General features: G+C 35.9%; 2 protein-coding genes and 1 long non-coding RNA gene across 4 annotated transcripts; 2 read left to right on the top strand and 1 right to left on the bottom strand.

The window, feature by feature from the left end:
• Positions 1–1,710: 1,710 nt before the first annotated feature.
• Positions 1,711–6,152, top strand: LOC109156513 (F-box/kelch-repeat protein At1g55270-like). The gene is made up of 3 exons (XM_019304367.1): positions 1,711–2,391; positions 2,478–2,609; positions 4,647–6,152. The coding sequence occupies exons 2-3, from the start codon at positions 2,562–2,564 to the stop codon at positions 5,916–5,918; spliced, it is 1,320 nt and encodes a 439-aa protein (XP_019159912.1). The 5' UTR covers positions 1,711–2,391; positions 2,478–2,561; the 3' UTR covers positions 5,919–6,152.
• A 109-nt stretch (positions 6,153–6,261) lies between these two features.
• LOC109156518 (probable ethanolamine kinase) lies at positions 6,262–13,781 on the bottom strand. Of its 2 annotated transcripts, none has more exons than XM_019304372.1 (11): positions 13,452–13,780; positions 11,507–11,598; positions 11,173–11,279; positions 9,964–10,069; positions 9,419–9,541; positions 9,148–9,239; positions 8,781–8,865; positions 8,212–8,317; positions 8,048–8,114; positions 7,064–7,156; positions 6,262–6,578 (listed from the first exon to the last, which is right to left on the bottom strand). In XM_019304372.1, the coding sequence occupies exons 1-11, from the start codon at positions 13,583–13,585 to the stop codon at positions 6,453–6,455; spliced, it is 1,131 nt and encodes a 376-aa protein (XP_019159917.1). In that variant the 5' UTR covers positions 13,586–13,780; the 3' UTR covers positions 6,262–6,452. The 2 variants fall into 2 exon arrangements, with proteins under 2 accessions (XP_019159917.1, XP_019159920.1); XM_019304375.1 differs by lacking the exon at positions 6,262–6,578 and adding an exon at positions 6,586–6,673 and having other exon boundaries at positions 7,017–7,156; positions 13,452–13,781.
• A 6,361-nt stretch (positions 13,782–20,142) lies between these two features.
• On the top strand, positions 20,143–20,606 carry LOC109156524. Its single transcript, XR_002050038.1, has 3 exons — positions 20,143–20,313; positions 20,417–20,428; positions 20,511–20,606. It is a non-coding gene; the product is annotated as an uncharacterized LOC109156524 (long non-coding RNA).
• The last annotated feature ends 1,091 nt before the right edge of the window (positions 20,607–21,697 follow it).

Here is a 21,697-nt window from a genome sequence, read left to right as displayed (position 1 = left end):
TGAAGGTGAGGTTGGTCCTATTTGCTTTGATGACTTTGAAAGGTCCTTGGAAAGTGGTGGTATACAAAGTCCTTTACGAAGTGGTGCGAAAGGCGACCGTAATCCAGGGCTAATTAGTACAGTACAAAAAAGGTATAACCAAGCAAGAAGCCGGAAGAATCATGTAAAGATGGTTGAATTTAACACAAAGGCTATAGTCCAATTTCTGTGCAGTAAATTGTTTATGATATTATTGGTAGTGGATATCTAATTCATCCTAGTGGCAATATTAGTTCATAATTGGTTTCTTTTAGGTCTAAGTCTCAAAACAAGTCAAATGATAATTAGAAGAAGTTGCACTAATTTTGTTTACTTATATATGCACTTGACATATTATGAACTTGTTTTTTGCTTTGTGAGTTATTACAAAAAGTATTTGCACTTGACCGATTATGAACATATTTTTTTGTTTTATGCATTAATAAAATGTTCCATTGTTAAGGTCACATGTATTCATGAGCTGACCATCACTTGATTTGGTAATGTACTCGGTGGGTTAGAATAATGTACCTTATGCTCTAAAATAATGTATCCTGTGAGTTAACAAAATGTATCCTTATTACGGTCACATGTGTTTATGAACTTACCATCACTTGATTTGGTAGTGTACTCTGTGGGTTAAAATAATGTACCTTATGCTCTAAAATAATGTACCCTATGAGTTAATAAAATTGATGCTTCCTAAGGTCACATGTGTTCATAAACCGACTATCACTTGATTTTGGTAATGTACCCTATGGGTTAGAATAATGTACTTTATACTTTAAAATAATGTACCCTATGAGTTATCAAAATGTATCTTAGTTAAGGTCACATGTTCATGAATTGACCATCATCCCCATCCCCGAAACACCAACCTCGTCCCCGTCCCCGCGATGAATAAGGGGAGGGGTTTTCCCTTCTTTGTCCCCATTTCAAAAAAATTTCCCCATCCTCGTCCTCATTGGGAATACGACATCCCATACAATTACTTGATTTGGTAATGTACTATTTTGAATTGATTTTACTTTTTAAATTTCATATGTAAAAAATGGAGTAATTTGATTTTTTTTATTTATATAATTCTGTATCTTCAACTTGGTCAAACTATATTATAGATTTTATAAAATGATTTTAAAGCCCAAAAAAAAAGGATAAATTTTGAATTATTCATGTAATTTTAAAATTTTCAACATTTAATGTTAATTGATCGATGATTTGAATTACCTGAAGTAATTTTATTTGAGGCCCATTTGAATATTCACCAATTGTTATTGTGTGAACCACACTATCAAATAATGTATATTTAATATATAAATAATGTACTTTTAGTATATTAAAAATGTGTATTATATTCAGAAAAAAATATATTATTTGAGTACTAAAAATACATTAATTTATATAATGTATATTCAATACACGAATAATATATTTTTTTATATATTAAAAATATATTTTTTATTAAGATCCATACAAAACTGTGAACCATGGTCCACATAATAATTTGCCAATATTCACGTTCAACTAAACATATAGCGCCAAATATAAGTTGCCAAAATACACCAAACACGATCGTCGTATCGAATCAAAATAAGACTCGTTCCACACACACGTTTGAAATTTTCTCCCACGTCTAAGGCACATTTCTCAAGATTGACCAACTACCATTTTTCTCAAATCTTTGTCATTTTGCCTCTAATTCACGATCTTATTTTAAGATTTGTAGAAAAATTTTCTCTCCCCTCACTCGTTACCACTTGCCACGCATTTTGACCCTTTACTCTCTTGTTTTCTACCCTAAAAACTCAGTCTTTCACCCAAAAGGCTGTAGTTTACTTTCTTCTTGTCACGTATTTGTGCCCTGTAGTATGTAATTGAAGAAAGTATTGATAGTTTTATGGTGGGGTGTTGGGTTTCTTGTTAAGCATGCTGCTATGCTTTGGTAGGTTGTGATGACAGCATTGTTTTATGGGTCCAGAGTTCAGCTGAGTTGGACTTTGATGGTGGTGGGAGAGAATCAGAATGAGAGGAAGAAGGCTATATATTCCTATCAGTGCTTTTCCCTTGTTCTTCACTCTTTACCTGGCTGCCTCGCATTTGGGTTAGTTTTGAAAATATGATTTGATTTGCTCTTCTTTATATTTTAGGTCTTGGGAGTTCATTTATGTGATTTCTTGATTGGATGTGTTGTCAAGATAATTTGAGCTGGTCAATCTTGTGCTTGTATAGTTCATGAGCTTGTGTTGACCCTTCTGGTCTTGCTTTAAAATATGAATTATGTTCTCAATTTCATGGGTTTAGGAGTTTAGACTCTTGGATAAATTGAAGGGACATTTCACTTGGATCCAAAAATTTTAAGTGATATTTCCAGAGGTGAGATCTTTTTTCCTTGTTGTTTAGTAGTCCTTAATTCAAATCTTATTTCTATTTGTTGTTGAAAAGTGTTCACTTCTATGTAGGATCTGATGGTTGTTGAGAGAGAGCAACTTAATTTTGAATTGGGTGTTGAAGATTCTTAATGTGGAGAAACTTGGATTAAGGAAATGACTGATCATTCAAGAATAAATAATAGAGTTATTCAGCCACCTCTGGTAAAATTCGTAACTTTCATGATTGTATTCTTGGACTGGCTTATGGTGTTTGCTTTTAATGGTGATGCTATTAGCAAAGGTTTAAGCTTGCGTTCTGTTGTTTTTTTTGTTTTTTTTGCTGCTGTTTGAATCTGCTGACTAACGGTCTGTGTAGCAACCAATTGTTTTCTTATTGTTATTATTACTTTTTATCAAAATCAATAGCCAGTTTCTTATAACTTAGGGTGTGTTTGGTTTGGACATGGGAATCAAATACTTGTTAATTGGAATGGATTTTGGTGAATGTATTTTGTATGTTTGGTAGTAGGGTGGAATTGGAATGATTACTAATATTGATTAATGTTTGGTTATCTATGACCATATAATTGGAATAAAGGTTTTAAAAATGAGTTAATTACCAATTTGGTCCCTCGACTATGAGGATTTCACCAATCTGGTCCTTGACTTCCAAAATTCCCCAATTTAGTCTCCGACTATGCTCTTTTTACCCGAAATGGTCCTAACCGTTAGACATCCGTTAAGTCGGGACTAAATTGGTAATTTCGCTATAGTCAAGGGACCATTTCAGTAATTAACTTTAGAAGAAAATGGTGCATGTGATGACCGAAATGGTTCCTTGACTATAGCAAAATTACCAATTTGGTCTCGAGTTAACGGATGTCTAATGGTTAGGATCATTTTGGGTAAAAAAGGCATAGTCGAGGATATAATTGGTCAATTTTGAAAGTCGATGACCAAAGTGGTGAAATCCTCATAGTCAAAGGACCAAATCGGTAATTAACTCTTTTAAAAATACAAACACAAAAAATCAAGGCAATTGACTTAAGAGTGACGATGAAGTAAGTAGGCAATGCAGTGAGGAAGTGAGGAGGCGACAAAATAAGGAAGCAATGAAATGAGAGGAGGGATAAGGCTGAATTAATGAAATGATACCTGATTTTAATTAGGTAATGGGTTTTGTAATTATAGGGGTAATCAAATCCTATACCTATATTTTAAAAAGTTGACAACCAAACAATGTCTAATTGTCTATGACTTTCATTCCTATTCCTTGTGTCTAATCTCATGAACCAAATACACCCTAAGTTTTTGCATTTGGCAAGCTTAGACCAATTCTCGTATGGCCTATCTGTCTCTCGGTAGAACTGGTGTCAGTTAAAGGTTGTTGTCGGCATGCATGCAATAGGGCATGCTGGCACACAGTTACAATTGCGAAAATATTGGTTCAAAACATTGCATGTTGATTATTATAAAGGTTTGGAGGTATTGTCTGGAGAGAAGAATCTAGAGATGGAATGCTGTTATTGCAGCGAATGAGAGTGATGAAGAGGGATTTGTAGCCACATCAGAACAAAATATCAAACTATTAGTTTGTTCACCCTTTTGGCCTTTCCTGTGTGCACATAATGTGCCAACTAATGAAAACAAAACAAAACAAAACAAAAAAAAAAAAAAAAAAAAAAAAACAATTCCTTCTCTTTAATTATCCCTGATTACAACATCACATGGTTGTCGTTCACAAAAGAAAGCAACCTGAGTGCCTTTGAGTTTCATTTGAAAAGTAGGTCTACCCGTTGTGCTTATCTTTAAAAGTAGCTAATATGACATGGAAGAGAATTGACCAAAGAAGCCAAGAAAGAAGACAGATGAAAATTATGAGATCTCTGATTGTGCCTGTTCTGACAATCTGGCCACTGTGTTGGGATACTCAAGACAAAAGTATGTTTTGATTTCATTTTAATAATAAAAAAAAAAAAAAAAAAAAAAAAAAAAGAAGTTGATTTTCTGTTTTCAAGTGGTTCTTTCACATCCTTCCTCACCCACTTACTATGGGATTGGTGTGTTAATTTATGAAATTTAGAATCATAATAGAAATTATGGCATTTCATAGATGGCTCATATTTGTGTTTCTCAGCATTAACTATGCTTACCGTCTCTTATATGAATTTTGATGCGAGCGATCATATGGAGTAACTTTTTCTTAATCTGTGTGGAAATTAAAGATGAACTGAGAAATTGGAGTCTTGTTTATTTCAGGTTGATACAACTGCTTGCCTTTGTAGAGTAGATGCAGGACTCAAAAGTGTTGCCGGTGCTAAAAAGTATGTGCCCGGGACAAAACTTTGTCTTCGCCCAGATATCAAACCTTGTATTCATCCCACTAGAGAAAAACCACGACGTGACAAAAACCGGAACCAGTACCCTCTATTACCTGGACTTCCAGATGATCTTGCCGTTGCTTGTTTAATTAGAGTCCCTAGAACCGAGCATTGCAAGCTCCGCCTAGTCTGCAAAAGATGGAATCGCCTCTTAGCTGGTAATTTCTATTACTCACTTCGAAAGAACCTAGGGCTTTCTGAGGAATGGATATACATCATGAAGAGAGAGCGAGATGGGAAAATATCATGTGATGCATTTGATCCCGTTTACCAGCAATGGCACCCACTCCCTCCTGTACCCAAAGAATATTCTGAAGCCCTTGGTTTTGGATCTGCTGTTCTTAGTGGCTGTCATCTGTATTTGTTTGGTGGGAAAGACCCTGTGAAGGGGTCCATGAGAAGAGTTGTCTTTTATAGTGCACGAACTAATAAATGGCACCGTGCTCCAGATATGCTTCGTAGGAGACATCGTTTTGGCTGTTGTGTTATAAATAATTGTTTATATGTAGCGGGTGGAGAGAGCGAGGGAGTTCACGGGCCTCTAAGATCAGCTGAAGTTTATGATCCCCACAAGAATAGATGGTCCTTTGTTTCTGAGATGAGCACGCCAATGGTACCCTTCACTGGAGTTGTTTATGAAGGAAAATGGTTCTTAAAGGGCATGGGTTCCCACCGACAGGTTCTGAGCGAGGTATACCAACCAGAAACTGATGTGTGGAACCCCGTCTTTAATGGAATGGTTACAGGGTGGAGAAGCCCAGGCGCTACGTTAAATGGTCATCTCTACGCTTTGGACTGTAGAGATGGATGCAAACTAAGGGTGTATGACGAAGCAACAGATTCTTGGAGCAAGCATATCGATAGCAAGATGCATCTGGGGAATTCCAAGGCTCTAGAGGCTGCAGCGCTCATCCCTCTCCAAGGAAAACTGTGCATTATTAGAAACAACATGAGCATTTCTCTTGTTGATGTTTCTTCAAGATGCGGTAATGGTAATGGTAATGGTGATGATGCAACAACCGAGCATTTGTGGGAAACAATTGGTGGAAGAGGGCAGTTGAAAAGCATGGTGACAAATTTCTTATCAACCCTTGCCGGTAGGAACCGGCCCAAGAGTCGCATTGTTCACTGCCAGCTTCTTCAAGCTTGAATTATTATGTAACTAAGATTGGATCAGTAAAGGCTCTTTATTTGCTTGTATTATTGGTAGTGTGTTGTTAGGTTAGGTACGGTAAGGTAGGGTACTAGCTAGATGCTAATTCTGTTTCCATTGTTTTCTACACTCAAAGTGGTTCTCATACACAGCTTATGTATCATTTGACAATCAACAAGTCCACGAAAATGATTGTCATATGCTACATACATATAAATTACTTCCTTCAAATGATTTTACAATATTATACAACACTATTATGTTCTTTACTTTGTAATCGACCAAATTCACCCCCACGGCTACTGTAATCCCCAACTTTACACACATACACAACATACTGTTCATCAATCATGATAATATATAAAAGGAAAGGGAAAAGTAAAATTAATAAAAAAAATATGAGGATTGTTTGAAGTGCCCTGACCAGCTACAACACCCAGAAAACAACACTTCACTTCAAATGAAAAGCAGAGGCCTCAAGTAGATTTCCAGTCAAATGACAACACATAAATTTGCTAATAAAAAGGTTTGTTATTTCTTAGAACCCAAGAGGTATGCTTTTGCCAAGGAACAGCACCTTTCTTTCTGACTTTTGTACTCGTTGAAACGCAGGAAGAAATAACCAAGGTAATCAAATTCAATCGGAGACATTTTTGCCTGTCAAAGAAAACAACACGCATGCATGCATGCATTATGAGGCTTTCATTTTGGGCTTCAATCCTTTATATTGTAAAGAGCAGGGAGGGCGGCAACAATTGTTATACCATGGACCAGGGTTGATATTGCATTGTGAACCCTGATACAAAAGTTCTGTACCTTCAATTAACACATTCTGTACCTACAGTTAACACATTCTGTGCATGTATATGATAGCTACAGGTATAGAGAATATCAACTGCAGGTACAGAATGTGTCAACTATAGATACAGAATCTGACTTGATAATTGCTGACACATAATATGATAGCTACATGTACAGAAACTATCAACTGCAAGTACAGAATGTGTCAACTATAGATACAGAATTTGAAGATTATTTTTGAACTAGTCTACAATGCAAGGTAGACCCTGCTCCATGGTATAATTTGCCCGGCACGGCTTTGTAATTGAGATCTTCAAATACAGAGTACTATATAGTAGTACCTGGATTAGGGCCCACAAAGCCCAATACAAATGAGATGTTAACATGTAAGTACTGGTCTCGACATATAGAGCCTCAAGGTCTTTCTCAGAGACCTGTCATAATAACAATAACAATAATAATAATAACTTTGTTGTGAATGATCCCCATCGTGTCACCATGAGGTAAAAAGCTTTAACAGAGATGAACTGTTGGTAAAAGATAAATAAATAAAAGGAATAAGGGTCAAATAGGCCACTGAATTGTACACGGGAATGCAATTAGGCCACTGAACCTAAAAAACCTATAATTGGGTTCCTAAACTAACCAATTTCATTCAATTTGTCTATTTTTCAGGTTTCTCAAGTTGCTAACAAGTTACCCCTCCACCTAGGATGCATATGTGGCATTTAAAAAAAATATTTTTAAATTAGTTTTTTTAATGTTTAATAAATAAAAACTAAAATAATTTATTTTTAAATTAGTTTTTTTAATGTTTAATAAATAAAAAACTAAAATATTTTTTTTTTGAAAATAAAATCTAAGCCCCTGTACGATATTTTATTTTTTTTTTAAAAAAAAAAACAAATTATTTTAGTTTTAATTTATTAAACATTAAAAAAACTAATTTAAAAATAAATTATTTTAGTTTTTATTTATTAAATATTAAAAAACTAATTTAAAAATAATTTATTTTTTTTTAAAATGCCACATATGCATCCTAGGTGGAGGGGTAACCTGTTAGCAACTTGAGAAACTTGAAAAATTGACAAATCGAAAGAAATTGGTTAGTTTAGGGACCCAATTTTAAGTTTTTTAGGTTCAGTGGCCTAATTGCATTCTCGTGTGCAATTCAGTGGCCTATTTGACCCTTATTCCTAAATAAAATTAAAAATGATTTGTTGCTAAGATCAAGACAAATCCAGCCAAACTCAAAGATTCAGTTGAATATAAAAAATTGTGCAAAATTTAGAGGAATGAGAGTAATAATAATGTTGCCAACACACCTCGTATGGTCTTTCAGGTTCTAAATAGTGCCTGAAGAAATGGTACTGCTCATCCTTTGTTGGGTACCTACATCAGATAACATACCCAAACTACAATTTCATGTTCAAAGAGCATAACACAATCGTTTGAATGGAATAGAGAAGAAAAGGAAGGGGTAACACACAAGCTGTAATCACATTCATAGCCAGCATACTCGTTGAAGTGATTCCCTATGTCAAAACCTCTATAGTTATAGGATCCATACTCGAAGTCAATGAAATAGAGTTTTCCTGGACATACACCACGGAAATGAGATTATCAAAAACAGTAGAATCATCAGTCGATAAGAATTTACATGAAGAGCTCATTTAGCCTTCTCCATCACTTAATTGAATGGTAATTATGTATCTTTACCTTAGACTAGGGTTAGTAAGAAACAGTTAATTCCTATAACAAGCTGAGCCAAATTCAAACAGGAAATCTGGTTTGTTATTCCTGTCTCAGTCAAGCTTGGCTCACTAGCTCCATGAGAATTTCAAAAACAATGAGATTGGTTTGAATAAACTCAATGAAGCTGACATGCAATGATCACATGAATTGATAATATTTTAAATGTTTGGCTTGACCATGAAGTAACAACAGCAGAAAGTATATACATGAGAAGAAAATTCATTTCATACACAGTTTCTTTGTATCTGCATAATAGGGTGGGATCAAAATGCAACTATAAAGGTAAGCTAAGGGCATAATTACCTTCTTCCTCATTGAGCATCAAATTGCCAGAAAGTAAATCATTATGAGCATAAACCACTGGAGCATTAAGGTGACTAGTCAATTCCTGTTCCACATTAATAAAATAAAAAATAAAAAATAATTAAAAAAAAAAAAAAAAAAAAAAAAAAAGAAAGAAGTCATATTTATTACAAGTAAGCTATAAAAATTACTAAGTTGTCATAGGTTCATTAAGTCTCAAAGAATCCAATGATTCCTGGTATCTCTTGGAAAATACACAAGTGTTTTTCTTGTTAATGTCAAGTGATACATAACTACTTATCTCCAGTGAACTTTATGAGGGGTCATATGACCCAAAAATCAGCAAATTTACTGGATATTTGACAACCTTAAGCTCATTGACTTCATTATGGACTTCTTCAAATGAGATTGTCTTAAACTTTCTTTGCTTCTCACTATCATCAAACTCAAGAGTTGATGCTGCAAGTACAGTAGAAAATAGAAAATAAAGCATAAGGACAGATGGAAGATGACTGCAGGTAATCTAAATGGAAATCCTCATCTGTGTCACACAGGAATCTGAGATGTTACACAATGCAGGAAATATAAATCATCTTAATCATTTGATGTTGTATGAAAAGGAGTCATAAAAGAAATACCCTTTTGAAAGAACTTGAATATGTCATGCCAAAGTTGAGGTTCCTTGCAGCCTGGAATTTCCACCTGATGGAACTTGTGTAGTTGTTTTGCAATTTCAGCTGCTAGCTTTGGTTTTCTCATGTCTATTTAGAAATTCAATAAATCACATCAATGAAATTTTCAACACTCCAATAAGTTTCATATGTATTCTCCACCAGCAGAACTGTTATTCCTAAGGAGTCTAACCTGTACTCAATGAGTTCAAATTCAATCATTGAAAAACTTGTGTGTGAAAAGAATAGCACTTCGGCAGTAGGAAATAAATGAAAATTAAAATAAACAGAGAGGAGAATATCTCAAAACAAAAACAAAACAAAAAAAAAACAAAACAAAAACAAAACAAAAACAAAAACAAAAAATGCAGAGGAAAAAAAAAAGGACAAGATATGTGGATTTTCGCTTGCAGAAATGGAGTTACTTTTTCTCAAATCAGCACCAGAATTATCATCTCTACCTGACATTTAGAATTCATAGCACAGTAAAATGTTATCTTTCATATTCCTACCTGAGGGTGTTAAGGTACATGCATGAATAAATGACTGAACCATGCCATTCCCAAAAACTCCAAGCAACTTGGCACCAAACCCTGCAGCTGAGAGGTATGGAATGGCCTAAATGCAACATATTACAAACAATCACGGAGGGTAGGCAATTATATCAGTAGAAAATTGGACGGAAATTTAGAAATAAATCAAGTAGATATTACATTTGTAAAGGATATCTAATGCAAAACAGTGAAGACACATAATTAGATTTTTTTTTTTGAACATCTACTCCACATTAAAAATTAAAATTAAAAAAATAATAAAAAAACAAGCATAAGTAAGCAGAGAATTTGTAGAAATCTTATATACCCTCATTCTGCCAGGTAAAGTGTAAGAGAGATAAATATGATAAACAGAACTTTTTTGACAGAATATAGTATACAGAATTTATTATGCATGAACTATATGGTTAATAGTTCCAGTAGAGCATTTTGTAGAACTTCATCATTATTTGCCCCGTTCTACAACTCAGACTCTAGGCCACCAATTGCCCACACATAAAGCCTGTGATCAAAAGTGTGATATACTGGCAACCTAAGTATAAAATGTTTAGAAACTAGGGGACTGGCCATCACATTCATCAGTAAACTAAGAAACCATTTAGACCCTATTGCCCTAATTTGGATTCATATGCAGGATAACTCCCTATTTGCAACAATTTCCAGAAAATGCTAAGGTTAAGCTATTCATATGATAATAATACAAAACAGAAATCTTAAAAAAGGAGTTCATGAACTTCAGCTCTGTTGAATGCCTTAAAAAACCATAATAAAGTTGATAATGAATTAAAAGGTACCGGGAAGTTTCATGTTATTTGTTATTTTGATGGAACGGAAACATTTTATTTTATTGATATAAGGGGGAGATAATTACATTATATATGACAGAAGTTATGTAGTGTTAAATACTACAGTTTGAAGATAAAAATACTAAAATAGTCATCTCAGAAAAGACACTGAAGACTAAAATTTAAAGTTAGTTTTAAAAGAACTGCATATAACATGACCAGAACGACTTCAGAGAAGTATACTGCCTGGTGGTCTGGAAATTCATTGATCATTTGTACTTTGTAATTCTTAGCTAAGATTAACCCAATGCAAACTGCTTAGAACTCCAAATAGTATGACCAAAGCCTACTAGCTGAGTTAACAATAGAATTAGATACTAACCTGAAGTTCTCTTTCACGGTTGATGACGTATTCAGTATTAGGTCCATATAATCTAACCATCAGATCCACAGTTTTGCTACTATCTTCCCTTATGGATACTTTCAGTACTGCAGCAAAAGAAATTAGTTGTCTCAGGGATGTTTTTAAAAAGATTTAACAATGTATGGACAAAAAAAAAAAAAAAAAAAAAACTTCAGGGAAGTATGAATATCAGTTTGCAGAAAAAGAAACAACACACTGAATCGCTACTTTTGGCCAAGGTTTGGAACTTAAACTAGGCTAATTTTGTTATTACCATAAATTTGTTCATAAAAAAAAAAAAAAAAATACCCACACAGATTTGTGATGCCACCAGAAACAGTCTCAACAGACAAGTGAGAAGCATCCAAATTTGGCCATTTCTTGAAAAGAACCTTGCACAGCTCCCTGCAAATTTTTTTACAGCCACATAGAAACCCAAAGAGAGAGAGAGACAGAGAACAAGGATCAGTTACACATTAGAAGGGTGAGAATCACACAAATTCTTGAATTGCAAACAAGTTATACAAAGATGCCATGTTCAATATCAAGAAAAGTTCATTTTAAGCAGTATTGAACTAGAAATTTGAAGGAAAATTTACACACTAAAGTTCAAGAACAAAAATTGGAAAGCTACAAATGAAAAATAAATTCTACCCAAGTTTGATTAATGAAATCAAATTTCTTTCCCTTTCCTTTTTTACACTTAGCAACCTACATTTAAAATTGTAATGGTTTGTCGTCCTATAGTTTGAAAATGATAATGGACAACAAATTTCATTAATTTTCAATTAAATATAACAATTATATGCACTCACCCTGTTTTCTTAAGAGTATGTTTGTCATTAAGAAAAACATTTACATAATGCAACTTAAAATTTCAATCAGTTTACAATTAACAGCAATGTATATAAATAACAACACCCTTAATAACAATAACAAATCATGAAAATAAGTATTAAATATAGAAAAGTTGGGTTGATGTATTTGAAATTGAATCTTCTTCTCTTTAAATTATATGCTGATACAACATTTGTTATGTCTATTTATTAATTTATTAATTGTAATCAATTTAACATTTGGGTTGCACTATGTAAAATAGATTTTTTTTATCTCTTAACTAAAATAAGAAATTTAATGGAATTTTTAAGGAGCATAATATTAAAGTACAATTTGCAAACCATTGCAATTTAAAGATTAGATGTTAAGTCTAACATGAGAAAAAGTATGAACTGTAGCATAAATTTACTCTATAAAGATTCTGAGAACAACACTGCAAAACAAGCGTATTTTTCCATCAACAAGATGTATCAATTTAGAAATATATGTGGAGTATATTTTTCTCATTTCTCACACACCTGAAAGTCCCAAAATCTTGTCCAAGTTCTACTGATTATTAGGCCTAATCAATCTAACCCGATCATAATTAAGCATGCTTAGTTGATGTTGAAAACTAAATAGTTAGGTTTATCAATAGGGTTGTGTCTGTTTATGAATAGGTGTTAGTTTATGGATAGGTATTTACAGTTATGTATTTGTATTTGTATATATATATATATATATATATATATATATATATATATATATATATATATATATATATATATGTACTGTGAGAAAATATAGAATATATTGTAACCTTTCAGTTTCATATACATCCTCTCATTCCTGATTCTTCATTCTTGCTTCCGCTTAACTGGCGGGTGTGTTATTCTCCGCCCGCGAGGCCATTCCATCTTCCAAATTCAACAGATGCAACACCCCCGAGCTGTCAGCAGACCCTCGTGACATCAGCAGGGCAGGAAGCGTTGTTTCACTCTTTTAGTTTGTTGCTGGGTTGTTACTGGATATTTTAGCTAGAGTTTTGTTATTAGACATCTTCTAGTATAAATATGGAGTGGATTGTATTGGAGTACTATGCTTGGATATAAGAATAAACTTCTGATTTTCTTCCCAAAACTCTCTCTTCTCTTCCCCTAATTTCTACTGCAACCTATTCTCTGTTCTTCTCTATCAGATTCGCAGGGACATTACAGTTGACAACAATGAAATTTCCATCAACGTCAACCACAGTTGAATCATTTTACCAAGACATGAATGAAGCCCCCCAATCTAAATCTAAACCTAACCATCGCCGGCCATACGTATCATGAAAAACTAGCTGCGGAGCCCGAACAGTAGAAAACGACTCTAAATATACGTCTAACATTAAATACGAAGCTGAAATTTAAGGAACAGAGAGATAGAGGAATAGAGCGTACACGAGGCGAGGCTTCATCTCGGGAATAGAAAGCGAGTGATCGATGGTGAGATGCGACGACGGAATACCGGAGGTCTGGCCGTTGCTAGCTCCCTCTGCAACTTCCATGGCGTTCCAGATATTTACAGCGCCCATTTCTACGGCAGCGACTGTATATTTATCGTGCGTGTTAGACTGTTAGCTGGATTGGATGGAAGTTTCAGTGATATGATGCTCCTGCCTTCTTGGGTTTGTGAACCGAGCTTCCTGAATTTAGGCGTAGATATAGGCAACGAACCAGTTATAGTTCGATGCTATTCATCAAAATTTCAGCGTGTGTGATATATCTGGTAAATCTATATATTTTAGAGAATATCGATGACACCGATGGCAATGTATTTTACCTCCTAGATATATACCCCGTACATAATACTCTTTTTGTCTCATTTTCTATCAAATTCAATTAATAAAATTTGGCTTAAGTTATTTACTACGTACAATTTAATTTTTATAATATTCAATTTAAAATTAGTATCTTTTTTTTTAAGGCAACCATAATATGGTTATTTTATAGATATGCAGCAATAGCATCCGGGGGAGCAGTGTCCCAGTACATAGCAGTAGCGAAATTAAAAGCAGTAGAAGCTAAACTATGCGCTAAAAAATTCTGAGATCTAGGTACGAAAGTAAACCGAATAAACTGAAAAGACGGTAAGTAGGCTTTACATGCGTGTAAAGCAAATCCAACGTATGATCTTGGAGAGGGCATAGATGAAGTTAATTGTCGCTGTAGTGCCTGACAATCTGTAAAAATACGTACTCTTTGCTCGCCACGATCTCGGAGCCATGAAAGTACCTCCTCGCATGCGATTGTTTCGGCCATGAGGGGTGAGAAGCATGTTGTGAGTGGAGCGCTGAACACCGCAAGATAATCGCCATCTGCCGAGAAAAGAACCGCACCTACCGTTGCGGCGTTCGTTCGATGGTTGTACCCGGCGTCTATGTAGCATTGGGCCGACTGTGGCGGCTGTAGCAGCTGTGTTGGCACGGTGGTGGGGAGCGGGCCGTGCTGTTGCGGAGCCGGCTGGTGTGGAGCAGACGACGGCAGCAGCTGTTCTTCCATCGCATGGGGCTGCGTGATGGGCTTGTGTGTTCGGGTCCATGCATTCAAGGTGGTCCTTGCGGTGGCTAGGACACTCATGGGTCTTCTTAGGCAGGCATCCCAAACCGCTCCATTCCGTGCTCTCCATAAATGGTATAGAATAGCCACTGTGATAAAATCTAGTGTTCGCATCTGCTTCTTTTAGCCAATGCTGCTTGGCTCTTTGTTTCCAGTAGGCATCCTCCTGGCATTCCACTCGAGCTAGAATTTCCTCAATGCGTTGAAATTCAGCAAGCGATCCTGGATCCATATGTCCCCTCAGGCGCAGTTGTTCTTTCCTAAGATACTGGATCTGCTCACCATAATTATGGTGCCTTTCACCACCCCAGCGCGACAAGCGTCGCCCACAGTGATCTATACAATCCTGAACTCCAGCACCTCTCCACTCCCCCCACGCCTCCTCCACCACCCTCCTACACCCCTCGTCATGCAGCCAGGACATCTCAAATCTGAATCTCCGCCTCTTTCCACCCCCCCCCCCCCCCTCCTCCAGGATCGTGGATACTCAAGAAGATTGCCGAATGATCAGACTTTCTTGTCAGGAGATTAACAACTCGTCTGTGAGGCACAATTCCACACCACTCAGTTGTGGCTAAAACCTTGTCCAATCTCTCCTCAATCCAGTCAACAGTTCCCTTCCCTTTCTCCCATGTATACTGATATCCTTCCATCGGCAACTGGGACAGGCCACATTGTGCAATGGTATCCCCGAAGCCCCTGAGCAATCTATTCGGGTGAAGATTACCACCCCGTTTCTCGTGTTGATATAACAAATCATTAAAGTCACCAATCATCACCCATGGAAGATCCGACTGCGGCACAAATGATTTTATTAGGTCCCACGCCTCCTCCCGCCTATGTCGTTGTGAGAAACCATAATAACATGTCATTCTCCACTTCTCCAGCCCCGGCATACTAATCTCCACATCAATATGGTTCTTGGAGTATTTAATCAGTCTCGCCGTATTGTTTCTTCTCCATAGTAAAGCCAGTCCCCCGGACAAGCCATCATTATCCACATAGAACAGCCCCTCAAATCCAATCTTAATCCGTAAATTCTCCGCATGTACTCTAGCCACCTTAGTTTCCATAAGATACACAAAGTCAGGCTTCTTATTGGACACCATGTCCGTGATCTCGCGAACTGTCTGTGGATTGTCCAAGCCACGACAGTTCCAACTTAGCGTACTCATTGGACTGGGCAGGTCTGGGGACCAGAACCCGCCACGAACAAGTTTTTTGGATTGCTTTCAACCGTCATCTCATCCTCCCCTTCTGCAACCTCACGGCCCCCATCCACCACACCCGGCCTCCGCCTCTTTGCCGAGGCCACAACCCCCTCCTCCGTTTCATGCCGTACAGACGCCATATGCACATCCTCCTGAGCCCCATTCGACGACGCCGTCCCCTCCGATTCTGCCGGTACCGGCGTCACCGCCCTCACCGAGCCCTCCGGCGGCAAGAGCCAGGAGTACCCGATCGGGCTCGGTCCCCTTCGCCGACCCGCTCGCATCCACTCACCAAACGGGAAAAACTCTCGGGGTATATCTGAGATCATTGCCGTCTTGCAGAATTTATCCAGGTGCCCTAGCATCCCACAACAAAAACAAAAATTGTGTAAACGCTCGTACTTTAAATTCACCCACCCCCAAGATCCATCCCTCCGTATCAGCTTCATTCGACGTTTCAATGGCTTATCAATAGGAACCGCAACTAGGGGTGGGCAAAAAACGGGTTTAACCCGAAATTCTCGCGGGTTCGACCCGCCCAACCCGATTCGGGTCGGATTCGACCAACCACGGGCCAAACCCGGAAAAAACAAGGCTGTAGAATGTTATATCGGTTCGGGTTCCGGGTTTAAGGAATAAATTTCGAATCCGACCCGGAACCCGAAAATTATTAGTATATATATGTGTGTTTAGTTTAGGGTTTCAGACCACACCCCTTCATTTTAGATTTTCAGCGCCGCTCGCCTTTCCCTCTCCTCCACTCAAACGCTCTCAGTCTCTCATTCCTCTCAGTGTCTTACCAGTTACCTCTAACCTCTCTGTCTCTCACCTTGACGGCAGACGCGTAGCCCAGAGCCTTCACCGGAGTCTTCTCCGTCTCTGCCTGACCGGCGAGGCGGAGACCGCCTCTCCGCTTCTCACCCTTAGACACTCCGTGAGGATCGCGACTCCGTCTCCACTCCACCTTCGAGACTCCGGCTCCGGCTCTCTGAGTCTCTTGTTCTCTCTTCGGTAAGTGACTAAGTCCCCTTTCCACATCATCTACTCATAACGAGTTTAACATCATCTAACCTCATTTGCAGGAAACCATAGTTGGTATATCTCCTTTGGACCTTCGAGGCTTCGAGACCTATCTCCCTCTCTTAGACGCAGAGAGTATTAGAATAACAGGGGACTAACAGTAACAGGTATACTTTTTTTTTTCATTTATAGTTTTACTTAGGAAACTCTAGATTTGGGAAGATCTGATTTTTTTTTTTACTGTGAAGATCTTAGATCTCATATTTGAAGATATCTAGTTTTTGCTGAGAAAACTCTATTTTCTTTGTCTCTGCCTCTTTAACAAGTTGCTGAGTAACTCAGTAACAAGCCTAAAAGCCTATTGCTATTTTTTCATTTTTTTTCAAGAAAATTAAATGTTTATGAAACATTCCAGTTTACAGTTTACTATATCTCTCACTATGTTTACTGTTTACAGGAGAAACATTCTAGTTTCTGGAATGAGAAACTGTGATTTTTATTCTAGTTTAAATGTGTTTAAACTTGAGTGAAAATTCCAATTTCTCAGTTCAGAAACTGTAATGTTATAGTTTTTTTTTTTTTTTTTTTTTTTTTTTTGCTTATGTGATGTAGGTTTATGAATTTTGTGTTTTGTTTTTTTTTTTGGTTTGTTTTGTGTATGTGTGGTAGGTAATTATGAAATTTTGTATATATTTATATGTTTTGTGTTACTATGTTTAATGTTTACTGGAGAAAATTCCAATTTCTAGAATGAGAAACTAGAATTTTCATTCTAGTTTAAACACATTCAAACTGTAATGAAAATTCCAGTTTCTCATTTCAAAAACTGGAATGAAATCATTCCAGTTTAAACTGGAATTTCTGGAATTAAAAGTTATATAGTTTTTAAAATTTAATGTAAACTTACATCAATCATGTTAAAACTTAAAATCTTTGTAGATTACAGATGGCTGAACCAAATGAAATAAATGAACAAATTGGCTTACAAACAGCTGATCCACAAATGGAACCTGATACAACTAAACAGAAATCTAGAAAAAGGAAACAAATTAAAGACAGATCAGATGTTTGGGTTCATTTCGAAAAAATTAAGGATGGCAATGATAATTTGATAGAAGCCAAGTGTGTCTACTGTAAGAGGGTTTGGGCTGCAGATCCTAAAAAACATGGAACGACTAATCTAAGAAATCACATGGTCACATGCAAGCAGAACCCTAACATAAAAAATCCAGGCCAAACTCAGTTCAAAATTAACAAGTTGCTGGTAAATGATAAGGGGGAATCTGTTCTAGGTCAACCTAGCAATTGGAGATTTGACCATAGCCATGCAAGAAAATCAATTGCTGAAATGATAATAATAGATGAGCTGCCATTTAGTGTGGTAGAGAAATCTGGTTTCAAGCACTTTGTCAGTATATCCTTACCACCAACATTTGTGTTGCCATCTAGAAGAACAATAACTAGAGATTGCTTGGAAATTTATACTCAAGCAAAAGCAAATATGAAGTGGATAATTAAACAGAGTAAACAACGAGTCTCTCTTACAACTGACACATGGACATCTAATCAAAGATTGTCATATATGTGTCTCACAGCCCACTGGATAAGTGAAGATTGGCAATTGCATAAAAGTGTCTTAAATTTTACTCCAATTGAATCTCATAGAGGCGCTGATATTGCTGAAGCAATTGAGAAGTGCCTGATTGAATGGGGGATTGACAAACTCTTCTGTGTTACTGTGGACAATGCAAGTGCAAATGATACTGCAATTAGGTCATTAAAATCTGTTTTAAAGAATTGGGGAACAAGCATTTGTGATTCTGAGCACTTACATATGAGATGTGTTGCCCACATTTTGAATTTAGTAGTTCATGAAGGCTTAAAGGACATATCTGAGTCTGTGAATGCTGTTAGAGCTGCTGTTAGGTATGTTAGGCAGTCCCCAGCTAGGCTGAAAAAGTTTAAGGATTGTGCTGAGAGGGAAAAAATTGAATGTAATAAAGCTCTTTGTTTAGATGTGCCAACTAGGTGGAATAGCACCTATATGATGCTAGATGTTGCAGAAAAATTTCAGAGGGCTTTTGAGAGATATGATAGGCAAGATTCTCAGTTTGAAAAGGAATTAAATGTTGCACCACTTAGAGTTCCAAATGACACTGATTGGGATGTTGTGAGAAGAATGGTTAACTTTTTAAAATTCTTCTACGACATGACAGTTAGGGTTTCAGGGAGTTTATATGTCACTTCCAATTCATTTCTGCCTGAAATAAGTGCAATTGATAAAATCTTGAAAGATTGGAAATATTCCACTAATCTTGAACTCAGTTTGATGGCAAATAGGATGATTTCAAAATTTGAAAAGTATTGGGGGAAGCCTGAGCAAATGAATATGGTTATTTTCATTGCTGTAATTCTTGATCCAACCAAAAAATTGGAATTCCTCACATTTGTCTTGACAGAAATGCATGGTTTAGTGGATGGGAAAAAGCTTGAAAAAATGATTAAAGAGGCAACTTACAGATTGTTTAATGCATACAGAAACTGTAATGAGTCATCTCATGTTCCAAAGTCTGGTTTTGAAAACATGGGATCTATTTCTTTAACTTCAAATGATGTAGTTTCTGGTTCTGATTGTCAAGGCATTGCTGGTCTAATGAATAGATTTAAAAAATTCAAAAATCAATCTGGTTCTGCAATTGAAAAGACAGAACTAGACAAATATTTGGGAGAAGATGTAGAAGATGAACAATCCTTTGATATCTTGCGCTGGTGGAGGGTGAATCAACCAAGATTTCCAATCTTGGCTGAAATGGCAAGAGATGTTCTAGCTGTCCCAATTTCTACAGTTGCATCTGAATCAACCTTTAGTACTGGGGGCAGGGTACTAGATGACTTTCGAAGTAGCTTGACACCAAAAATGGTGGAAGCATTAATCTGTGCCAAAGATTGGATTCGACCTTGCGCAAAATCAGTTAATATTGAGGAGGATTGCAATCTTCTTGAGAAAATAGAACAAGGTAATAAGTTATTTTATATAATGATATGACTTAGAGTAATATGTTTTATTATTTGTATCTTGTGATTTGTCTAACACCCCTATTTTATATTTATGTCATAGATGTGGCTGTGGATCATTCAACTCCAAATACTCTTGATAAGTAAAATGGTTATGTTATTTTTTGAGATTGTGGTTTTTGACTTTTTGTTATTTTGGAGGTTATGTTTTTTTGGAGGTTATGTTTTTTGTTGGACTGCTGCTTAGTTATTTGGAAAGTTGAAACTTGGAAGTTTTAGTGGTATGTTGAGCAATACTTCATTTTCATTCAATACTTCAATAGTTCAATTATTATTCAATTAATTAACATATTTGTTTTTAGAACGTTTTTGACTTTTTGGGAAGCTTGGCAATGAAATTTTGAAACAGTGGTGAATTGGTAAACTACTTAACTGGCAGAATTGCAGGTGGTGATTTGGTAAATGTGTAAACATTTTTCTAGTTTCATTTTAAGTCTACAGTTTTTTTTTTAATTGCAATCATTAATTGTTAACAGTTTTGTCTTTGCCACTAATTTGCAGGTTGCAGTTAAGGTAAATTTTTATAATCCTTCTCATAAATTTAGATCATTATTAATTAATTTAATTCTAATTAGTTATACTCTATTTGTTTAAGAATGCTTTTGGCCTTTTTGGAAGCTTTCAATATACAAACTACTGCTTTGAATGTGAAACTGTCCACTGCTCTGCATCCTTGAATCCTTGATTATGGTTTTTTTGGGTAAATATTTTCATCTATTAATTGATTGTTCAATTTTAGTTTAGTAAACAGTTTTTAGTTTTCTGATGTTAAAATTTTTAATATTTTATTGTTTACAGTTGGTGTTGGATACTGCTTAGTGATGAATGATGAAATGTCGAATGCCTAAATTGGATAAGGTACTGAGCACACAATTCTAGTTATTTATATATAGAATTATGAAAAACTTAGAAAATTGCATATTATTGAACTATGTTTTTTTTTTTAGAATTTTGCAGTTTGAACTTTGAAGCTGTTGTTTTACATTTCAGCAGCCCCTCAGCTCCTGTGCTGTGCATTTTGATACACTGGTATAATTGCTATGTATACATTTTAAAGACACATAAATTTGTATGTTTATTCTAGATTAGATTATGATTTATTAATTTAATTATAATTATTTTATTTTTCTATGTGAATTCACAGGATTTTGTGGCATTTGTGTGTATATTTGTGGATGTAAAATGGCCACGGTTTGTAATTAATTGTTAGTATTTTGTATTTAGTAAGTGTAAAATGCAAATTTGTAATATTTTGCATAATATTTTTGTAAGATGTAAAATGGCCATTGTTTATTATTAAGTATTATAGTATTTAACTTTCATTTTGTCAATTGCATTTAGAATTTTAGTTTAGGATAAATTAAATTTGATGATTTTTTTAATGATTTTTAAAATGTTTTTATAAAAAAAAAATATTAGTTTACATATTTCGGGTATGGTTAATCCGAACCCGAACCCGGCCCGAACAAATTAACCCGAACCCGTATAAAATTAGCATAATTCGGTTCGAGTTCGGATAGAAATAAATTCAACCCGAAATAATTCGGGTAGTCAGTATACCCTCGGGTCGAATCCGAACCCGACCCGTGCCCAGGCCTAACCGCAACCCTGATCCTGTAAAAGGTTCTCCAAGCCCCACCCACCGACCTGTCATCCGTGCGAATAAATTTCCCCACATAGTTGCCAACTTGCTCAAGGATTATGTTTGAAGTATAACCCATGGGCAAATCATATGCCTGTATCCACATGTCTACCGTATCCAGTTTCACCTCCCCAGGAAGA

Source organism: Ipomoea nil, unplaced genomic scaffold (assembly GCF_001879475.1).
Source record: "Ipomoea nil cultivar Tokyo-kokei standard unplaced genomic scaffold, Asagao_1.1 scaffold0276, whole genome shotgun sequence".
Lineage (NCBI taxonomy): Eukaryota > Viridiplantae > Streptophyta > Magnoliopsida > Solanales > Convolvulaceae > Ipomoea > Ipomoea nil.
Note: the sequence above shows the minus strand (reverse complement) of the source record. Positions and strands in the feature narration are given on the sequence as shown.